Source organism: Saccostrea cucullata, unplaced genomic scaffold (assembly GCF_032062105.1).
Source record: "Saccostrea cucullata isolate Sc308-1 unplaced genomic scaffold, CSIRO_AGI_Scuc_v1 ctg6064, whole genome shotgun sequence".
NCBI lineage: Eukaryota > Metazoa > Mollusca > Bivalvia > Ostreida > Ostreidae > Saccostrea > Saccostrea cuccullata.
In genome coordinates, this window is record NW_026934669.1 from 37,735 (window position 1) to 48,205 (window position 10,471).

The 10,471-nt window shown below is 33.1% G+C and overlaps 1 protein-coding gene across 1 annotated transcript; it reads right to left on the bottom strand.

The window, feature by feature from the left end:
* Window positions 1-1,395: 1,395 nt before the first annotated feature.
* Window positions 1,396-7,575, bottom strand: LOC134241161 (uncharacterized). The gene is made up of 2 exons (XM_062723243.1): window positions 7,304-7,575; window positions 1,396-3,012 (listed from the first exon to the last, which is right to left on the bottom strand). The coding sequence occupies exon 2, from the start codon at window positions 2,972-2,974 to the stop codon at window positions 1,727-1,729; it is 1,248 nt and encodes a 415-aa protein (XP_062579227.1). The 5' UTR covers window positions 2,975-3,012; window positions 7,304-7,575; the 3' UTR covers window positions 1,396-1,726.
* Window positions 7,576-10,471: the final 2,896 nt, after the last annotated feature.

Genomic DNA, 10,471 nt, shown 5'->3' on the forward strand with positions numbered 1-10,471 from the left:
TGGAATTTTTTTTATAAAAGTGGGTCAAACTCAAAGGTCAAGAGGTCAAATTTGGCGGTATCAAACGAAAGGTCTTGTCACAAGGAATATACATCTTAGATATCAAAGCCATAGTCTCACCCAATCAAAAGTTATGGGCAAGGTTAAAGTTTTTGCAAACAGACAGACGAACGGACGGGGGAAAACTATTTACTTTCGAATCCTCTGTTGGGGGGGGGGGGGGGGGGGAGTATCGGTCACGGTAGCCTAGTGGTAGAGAGTTTCCTTCGAGATCGGGAGGCCCGGGTTCAATTCTCGTTCGCGTCAAACCTCAGACGTTAACATAGGTAGTGACTGTTCCTTCGCCAAGCGCAAGCGCTCGGTATTAGAAGTGAAAGTCACAGGTCCTGAGTGCCGAATATAGGTCTAAATTTGAAGCCCTTCACCAGCACACAGTTACGTCTCTGTATGAGTGAAGAATTATCGAATGGGGCGTTAAACAATATACAATCAATCAATCAATCGGTCACAGGGCATAAAAATTAAAAACCGCTGGGCCAGAAAAGATGAATCTATGCAAAGCTACTGCCTGGGTATATTTTTGCGCATATAAACAAAGGTTAGCAAGAGTTGAACGTGATTAGTGACAATGCATTCCTTGTGACATTACCTTTTTGAATATGAAATTGTTTTATTTGACCTCATGACTGAATAAATATGTCTGACCTTGATCTTTGAGTCTGAACTAATTTTAAATAAAACTTTAACCATAGTTATAATATTTGAGTGATATATCAATTATGATTGGCATTTTTATAGCTTACAGTGTATGCTGATGGTAAAAAAGTTGCTCAACTTTGAAGACTAATCAAAAACAAATATTGATAATGCATGAGTCAGATTTTTTTTTTTTTATTTTATATAAAATATAAAAAAAATAATAAATAAATACATGTATATCAAAGATTTCAAGTTGAAAAATAAACAGAGAACACATCGGCAGTTCTTGGAGGTAAAATTATACTGTCCCTCTTATATATCAATATTACACTAATATACAATTATTGCTTTCTTTTTTAATAACATGAACCAAAACTAGAGGTACTGTAAGCAATGAGCTCACTAAATGATACTCGCACCTCCCACATGAATATAATGGCAGTGTCTATGTTTTGCTATGGAAAACCCAAAATATGTGTCGGATCAAAGAGTAACATAAGAGGTGCACAATGGCAATTTGTAACAAAGATTCTCGGAAAGTTTCATCAAATATCATTCAGTGGTATAAGAGGAGTTGAGGATAGGAGATGGGTACCCCAAAGCGTAACAGACAGACGGACGGACGTACAGACAAACGGCCTGATTACTATATATCCTCCCGCTTTTCAAGCGGAGGTATAATAAATACAATTGGATATATCTGAAAGTGCATAAAGAATCGTTCACCCAATATTTGATTGGTCAAAAGACGAAGCTTAGATGACTTCGTCACGACAAAGACGGTTCACAGTCAAATCTGTTTCCATTTCTTCAGTAAACTTCAGGAATATTAGTGTTGTTCTTCCCACACATATTTTCAATGTTTTTGGATTTTGCGACACTGTTTGCGTCGTACTCAGTCAATACAAAAGGCCAGTGACATTCTTTTTATAGCGGTTGTAAATTTGTTCTCAGATATGATTGATATATTCAATGTTTCTTTATTTAGATTCAGATACATGGTTTTTCGTTGCTTTTAATGAATTGTTCATGATGATGCTTGTGAGTGTTGTAAAACAACTTTATTTCCCGCAGTTGTCAATTTGTTTTTCGGTTCTTTCACTGAATGATTCTTAAACTCTTCCAATGTCTTCAGAATGTCATCACTTTTTTGCATGCAGAGAATTTTAGTCTTATCATTTGCTCTGTCCGCTAACCACAACCTATCGTTGCAATCAATGCACATAGCCGTGGGACTATTCAGGTATTCTGGTTCAATATGGCAGATGTATTGTCCATCGTGGTTGATGACATGAATGTTTGCTGTTATCTGAGAAACGTCTAGTAAAAGAAGAAAGCCTTCACTATCAGCACAAACATTTTGTGGGTTAAACTTGTGGCTCGATAGATCTCTTTCGTATGTAAACCTAAATTTTCCCCATTTATCAACTACGATTAAAAGTTTCTTTGCTGTATCCGTTACACACAAATCTCCATTTTTATTATTTTCTGCAATGAATCTTGGATCCTCAAAGAGAGACTGATTTTCATGGAATTCAATGCTTTTCACCTTCCTGAAAGACTTTATGAGATTATCAGGTACTTCGAAAGTAGAAACCTTTGCGCGTCTTTCTTTATTTTTTTCAGGATATGAACGAAGGCAAACGTGCATTTTTTCTTGCGTAATTGTAATTCCTCTGGAATACCATTTTCCTGTAGACATTATAGTCCTTACTTCATCCGTGGACTCGGAAGTGGATATTTCAATCGTTTTATTTTCGGGGTTACCATAAATAACTCCTCCGGTACAATATGCAGAAAACAGGGGTTTCTTACATTTTGTCCCAAACTCGGTCTGAATCTCGCCATCATGATCGATTTTTGAAATTTTACCTCTTCCTTGCTCTGTAACAAACAAGGTATTTCCATCTTTACTGCAAGTCATGTCTTGTATCTTATTATTGAAATGCTTTGATTCTACCTCGTGTACGTCAAAACTATTCATATTACTGGTTGACACAGTTATGTTCGCAAAGTTACTCAAGAATTCCGTGTTAATATCTGAAGTGGAGAGACTTATTCTTGGTATTTTCAAGTCTGGTTTTTCAGGGAGACACTCGATGTCCTCGGGTTCAGGTAACAGTTCAGGATTATGTAATGCTTCAATGTCGAGAAGAATTTCTCTTTTCTCTTCTATTTTTCTTTCTATGTCATTACATTTTTCTCTTGTTTTTGTAAGAGAATTTTTAATCGGCTTTTCAGAACTCCGTTTTGCTTTATTTAGACGAGACAACATTTCACTTTTCCACTGTTTCACTACATCCCATAGCTTATCTGCAAAATTATAAATTTCACTTTTTACTATCTTATGATTGCGCTCCAAATTGTCCATACAATAGTGAAAATAATGGCAGTTCTCCTCTAATTGATGTAGTAACAAGAATAGATATGGGTTACCCCATATCCAAAGATATTCGACTTTTAGATTTAATATGTTTATCAGTGTTTATAATGACGTTAATAAAAAAAAAACTGCAATGTCTAATTATGATTATTCTTTATTGCATATTACACCCATATGGGTCAAGCAATACAAAAAACCAAAAAAAAATCAATGAGAACAATGAATTATATATACAATATCCATATAGAAATTTATTCCCTAAATGTTACACCGATGTGGACCTTTTAGTTCTCAATTCTAATGATTGTTTTATAAAAGTGCAAACAGCCGGTATAACTTCAAGTTTTGGACTTAGTATATAATCAAGTTTCTGAGTAGGTGATTTGAGGTAGAATGAAGAACAATTATCTAACATAACTTTTATAAGTATATTCCTTGCTTGTATATTCAAGCTACACTGTAGAAAAAAATGTGATTCATCATCAATTGTATTACATGAAGAACATAATCTTTGTTCTCGAGGTATTTTCTTATGTCTACCAGTTTCTATCATTAGGCAGTGGTCACTTGTTCGAAATTTAGTTAGCATTTGTCTATTCCTAAAACTATTTTCAAGCTTAAGATACTCTTCCATATCGACACTGTGTTTTATTTTACTGTACAAGTATAGTTTTGAATTTTCTGTAAATTTAGATATTTTTTCCATAGTTTTCTCTTTATAATTATCTAGTACAATTTTCTTCAACTTCTTTCTAACTGAATTTCTAATTTTGTCAAATTTTTCATCTTTTTTGTTGTAGTCATTGCTATTTAAATTATTTTCTTCAAATATAGACATTGCAAGGGTATGCCAGGAGTAAAATCCTTCTTCATGCATAGATATATTAAAATTATATGATTCTTTAATCAAGGGGTTTACATTTTGAGAGTTTAGCCGTACAAAGTACATCATGACTTGAGTTTTAATAAAAGAAGAAACTGGAAGTCTGCCTAGTTCACACAAAGTTGAAACATTGCATGCTGTCTTATTGAGTCCTAGAACTGTTTTACTATATCTAGTATGTACTTTTTCATAAACGGATTTTTCTTGTAAAGCGAGTGTATCACATGAACTGTTATTCTTTATAGCTCGGAGCATTGCTCTGTATGAAGGAAGATAATCATCCATAAACCATATTTCACTATTAAAGCATAAAATAGGACGAACAAGAGTGTCAAATAATTTACAAGACAAATTTACAGGTAGTTGTATAAAGTTGTTGAAAATTTTTCTTAAGGAGAATATTACTTTTAAGCCCTTCTTAGACAGTTCTTGTATTCCTTTGTGTAAACTTCCTTTATGGTCAATTATTGTTCCCAGAAAATTATATTCTTTTACTTCTTCAAGAGGGTGATTATCATAATATAAAACAGGGGTTGGTTTATGTACTTTTTGAAAAGTTAAAACTTGTGTTTTTGTAGTATTCACAGATAATTGCCAATTTAAGCAATAATTGTGCAGTTTGTTCAGTGTATTCTGTAAACCACTATGAGTCTCTGAAAGCAGAACAAGGTCATCACACTCATCTGCAAAGCTTAAACTAGATACATGTGTGTGTTTAAGTATGAGTGGATCACATGACTGATCAAAAGTGTCATGTAGGTCATTTATAAAACAGTTAAATAAAGTTGGACTTAGACTGTCCCCTTGTTTTACCCCTCTATCTAGTTTGAAATAATTGGAATGACTGTTTTTGAATTTAACAGCTGATTCACATGAACTGTACATACTTTGAATAACATTAAAGAATTTTTGACCAATTTGATTGTTCATTAATTTGTATAAAAGGCCCTTATGCCAAACTGTGTCAAATGCTTTGCGCAGATCTACAAAGCATGCATATATTTTTGTCTTATTTCGAACGATATATTTCATTATTAAAGTTTTAAGTACAAAAAGACTGTCTGTTGTTCTGTGTTCTGTTCTAAATCCAAATTGCTGTTTTGCGAATAATTTATCATAATGTAGCATTAATCTTTTATTAAGTGTAGCACTAAAAAGTTTTGCCATGGAGTTCTGCAGTGAAATACCTCTATAATTATTTAGTTCATTTTTATCTCCAGATTTATAAATGAGAATAATGAATGATTTTCTCCATGCAGATGGGTATTCTCCAGTATTCAATGTTAAGTTAAATAGTTTAACTATAGATTTACAAGTAACCACTGAGCTATGTTTTAATATTTCATTTGGAATAAGATCTGGCCCTGCACTTTTATTAGTTTTAAGCTTATAAATTAATTTCTTAACTTCATTGATAGTAAATGGTTGGTCAGTAATTAGATTTTCTTCTAAAAAAGTTTTATACTGAGTTACGTGATCTTCAATCCTTCCCTGAAAATCTTTATTATTGTTTTTACCTAAACCTTGTGTCTTGCAATGGTTTATAACTTTATGAACATTTACTAGTATATCTGCTGTATTATTTAAGCTTTTATCTCTTTTAAAAGAATTAAGAACTTCCCAGTATTGTTTGGGGTTTGTTTCTTTCCAATTCAATAATTTATCATATAATTCTTTTTCAAAAAAATGCTTTTTTTGTTTTACCATTTTTTTCATTTTTTTGCAGTGAGTAAAATAATCACATCTAATTTTCTTATTAAAGGGTTCATTTTTCATCTTAGTTCCTAACATTAGCACAGTTTTTTTCAAATCCCTAAGCTGATTGTCAAACCATGGTTTTTTCTTCTTTGCCTTTTTTTCCCTACAGTTGATGATTTTACATGATTTCATTGCCAAGTCTTGTAAAATTGAATTGAATGCTTCTGTAGCTTTATCTATACCTTGTGTATTTTGCTCATAATTTGTATTTTCATAGGATAAAATTTGTTCTAATACTTTTGGATCAGAAAGAGCATCTAATAATTTAGATTTTGAAATAATTTCCCATTTATAAGAGCATTTCAAAATATTAGACTGCAAAGCTCTTGAGGTAGAAATAATTTCACTATTAGACTTATTACATTGAATATATACAGATATTTGTGCATGATCTGACAAATATGTGGGATTAGATACTTGAAAAAAATTTATATTATTAAAAAGGTCCACATCGAACTGGTGTAAATTTCGTGAGGTCACCCAGTCTCCTAACAAACAGTACACATAGGCCTACATGTACCTGTGTCCGCAAGACCAACATTAGCCTTGATCTACACATGTGCGATGGAGCTGTCAAACGCATCCAGCGAGCTCGGAGAAACACGTTTTGTTTTGCCGAGAAGTTACGATGGCAGACAAAACTTTTCTTTTCTTAATTAGATCATATGAATACGAATTCTGATTAATAAAAATTATACAATCCCTGATGAACTATATATAGTTTGTTCTAACATTTGCATCTGCAACAACTTGTGTTTAAAATGGCCGGGTTAGGAAAATCAGGACCGGATCGGAAAATTCTAAACTGAAAACCTTTTTTGTTTTGAAAATTACTGAAATATACTAATGTATTCGTCGCAGAAATTACTTACATTATTCAAGTTCTATATAAAATGGTATGCTGAACTTCAACACGAACCCGAATCTCCGACCCAGTTCTCGTTTTGCTACACATTTTATACCCTACAGTTTACAAAGTGTACACACGAGCAGAATCCAGCCAGGGATTGAAAATTCCGTCATTTAATAATACACACACACAGAATGATTAATTTTTTCTTTAAGAGGAAATTGTATGATAATTAACGGACTATAAACATGTACTTAATACAGTTGTTGATATAGTATTATCAATTCATCGGTGAAAAAATATGAATCGAAGAATGACCTAAATATTCTCTGTTATCAAACATGTAAAAAAAAAAGGGGGGGCTGAGGAGGGAGCGAGCGTAGGAATATTGATATTTTTTATTTGCATTTCGAGGGGAAAGTGACTTTCTAATAATATTTTGACGTTATTTTTTATTTCTTTAACGTATGACATACACAACTTTACTCTTATCATGAACAATAATGTTGTATCTACTTATCATGATGGAACTATTTTGGTCGGACCAATTTGTGTGAGCCGCCGCTGAATACAGTAATATATCTTGCATATAAATAGTATGCATTGATCGAATATATTAAAAAAGTAAGATCTTCACGTGATTTGAGAATTTGATTTATTTTTATCTTCAGAAGTTCAATTATTTGTAAAGTCTTATGGGATCTACATCTACGCCATTCACATTTCTTACACACAGATTTGTTGCATTTTTTACAGTAGGCTGTACTTGGAATGTCTGTGTGAATTTCACATGTCCGTCTTTGAACAATGCCTTGGTTCTTGTCCCGGTAAAATACAACATTGTGGCCTTTGTCAGTCTTTGCACTTCGAGTAAGATGGGGCAACTTGCATTCTTCGCATAAATTATCCTCACAGTAGGTACAGTAATAACTAAGCGACTCCTTAAAACAGCAACTGCACTTTTTTATTCTGCATGATTCCAATTCTTTGCTTGAGAGCCTGAGAAAAATCGTTGAAATTGTACAGCATACATTTTGATAATTTGCTTAATCCAAAATGATAAAACATATGTAGTAGGGATGTCAACGAATATTCGAGTACTCGACTATCGTTCGATCATACCGACTATCGACTAAAATTTCTTTAGTCGGTTATTCATTAAAAATGTGTTTCATCAATGTAATTTTGAATTCTGCAGTGTAACATCAAACATGATGTATCATATGCCGAATCAGTCAAACATACATGTATACACAGTCTTTAAATGAATCTTTCCTAAAGTAAGTTTTCCGCAAAAAATGACCAAAAAAAATAAAAAACGGATTGGAAAAAAAAATCAAACATGTTTGTTAATGATTGTCTACCTCTTACTATTTTAAATGGAGATGGCAATTGTTTAGTTTTGTAAATTCAAACTAAGATCTGACGTGATACAACTATTCAGAAAAAGTATTAATTAAAAAACTATTACAAAATCGTAAATACATATAAATTGGGGTCAGTTATGAGAGTGATTAAACCGTGTTTTCTTTTTCTGATATTAATTTTTTCATAAAATTATTGATTGTTTGCACAAAATTTCATTAAATCTTATCCCAAGCTCTCGCTATGTCTTTGTTTTATGACATGCGCATGCGTGAGCTGAATGAGAGTCATGATTCTTCGAGCTCTGAATATAAGATATTTTCAGTTTAAAAGTAACAAACTTTGGGGGATTTACCGAATGATTTCAACTGCGTGTTATGAGGCCTAAAACATCTGGAAGTGGATCCGGCGGTTCTAATGGAAATAAATCTAAGAAAGGGAAGAAAAGAAAAGAAGGCCCAGATTTGAGCAGTGAAGCGCAACAAAGAAAAGTAAGTGTTATGAGTACTTCTCAAGACAATGTAGACACACAAAGAATCTCGCAACCGTTATTCTCAACTCCAATAAACAATCAACAGAGTATGCAGAACAATCAAAATAGTACATACCAAATACCACAAATGTCTCAATTGCCTGTAATGAATTACAGTTTCTCACCTGTAGCGCCTGTTCATCCTGTACAACAGGTACAACAATATCAGGGTGGATTACAGCCAATTGATTATGGTAATAAAATAGACAATTTGGCCAAAACATTGGACAAAGTTTGCCAAAAATTGGATAAACTTGATCAAATTGAATCTAGAATCAGCAAATTTGAAGCAACAATGAATACTGTCACAACTGACGTGCTTGAATTGAAAACAAAAATGTCAGACATTGAAAAAAACATTATATTCACTAGTGAAAAGTTAGATGAGAATGAAGAAACATCAAAAGAGATAGTAGTAGAAATGAAGAGATCCAAAAAAATACATGAGAATTTAGAAAAAGAGAGTGAGGCACTTAGAGAACAAATGACAATTATGACAAAAAAAATGTTAGATCTAAAAGACCAGCAAAATGAATTACAAGCAAGGTCTATGCGTGACAACCTTATATTTGTGGGAATTCATGAACCAAAAGATGAAACATCAGAACAATGTGAGCAGGCACTAAAAGCGTTCATGTCTGAAAAACTCGGAATAACGGATGAAATTCCATTTCATCGAGTACATCGTATGGGCCGGAAGCAAGAGGCAAAATCTCGGGCAGTTGTGGCAAAATTTGTAAACTTTAAGGATCGTGAAAAGGTCCGAAAAACTGCAATCACGGTGATCACCGATCTACGGGAACGAGGCGATCAAGGCAACGCAGATTTCAGTGTATTCGAGCAATTTCCCAAGGAAATAAACGATAACCGGAAAATATTATACCCGAATTACAAAGAAGCTAAACGACAGGGCATCAAAGCGCAACTGGTTATGGATAAACTCTATATCAACGGCGAGCGATTCATGGCGACAGATTTCGGACAGGAAAACCCATATAACGCACCAGCGGCACCACACAACGTAGATCCGCGCCTAACTCCAATGGCCCGTGAATTTCGACCATTCAACAGACGCGGCTCAGTAAGTCAAAGGTAGGATAACCTAGGAGGAAATCTACCACGTGACAATTTAGTGGACAGTGATCCAACCGACTCTCTCGATTCATCCACTGGAACTGATTGCAAACTTAAAATCTTAGGATTAAATGTTTGTGGTTTAAGTAGACGCATAAATTATCCAGAATTTTCAACATTTATCTCTTCCTTTGATATATTGTGTTTTACAGAGACAAAAACTGATGATACTACACCGATTGATCACAATTATTTTTTGTTTGATGCTAAAAATAGGCACGGATTTTCAAACAGACGTTCTGGTGGTATTGTAATTGGATACAAAAAATCTATCAAAGATTATGTAACTATCGTTCACACAGATTGTAAATTTGTTCACTGGTTAAGATTAAAATCTTCTTTAATTAATTTAGATAAAGACTTGATTTTAGGTGTTGTTTATATACCACCAGAAAGTTCTATATATAGTTCAAGGGAAGCTTTTGAAGAAATTGAACTTGAATTTTTGAATTTACAAAGTGAATTTAGCCATATATGCCTAACTGGAGATTTTAATGCAAGAACTTCTGATAGAGATGATTTTATTGAATCAGATGACATATCAAATCAAGAATTTGAGTTAGATGATCCCAGTTTAGACTGTCTCTCAAATGTATTTGAATTACAAAAGATAAATATACCAAGGAAACGAAAATCATTAGATAAAACAAAGAATAATTTTGGAAACAATTTATTAAATTTTTGTAAAAATAACAATATGTATTTATTGAATGGAAGATTAGAAGAGGGTAAATTTACTACAACAAAATCAAGTGTGGTCGATTATTGTATATGTAGTGTTGAATTTTTGAAACATGTGCAAAATTTTTCTGTACTAGAATTCAATAGGTTATATTCTGATATCCATATGCCACTACTTTGTGAAAT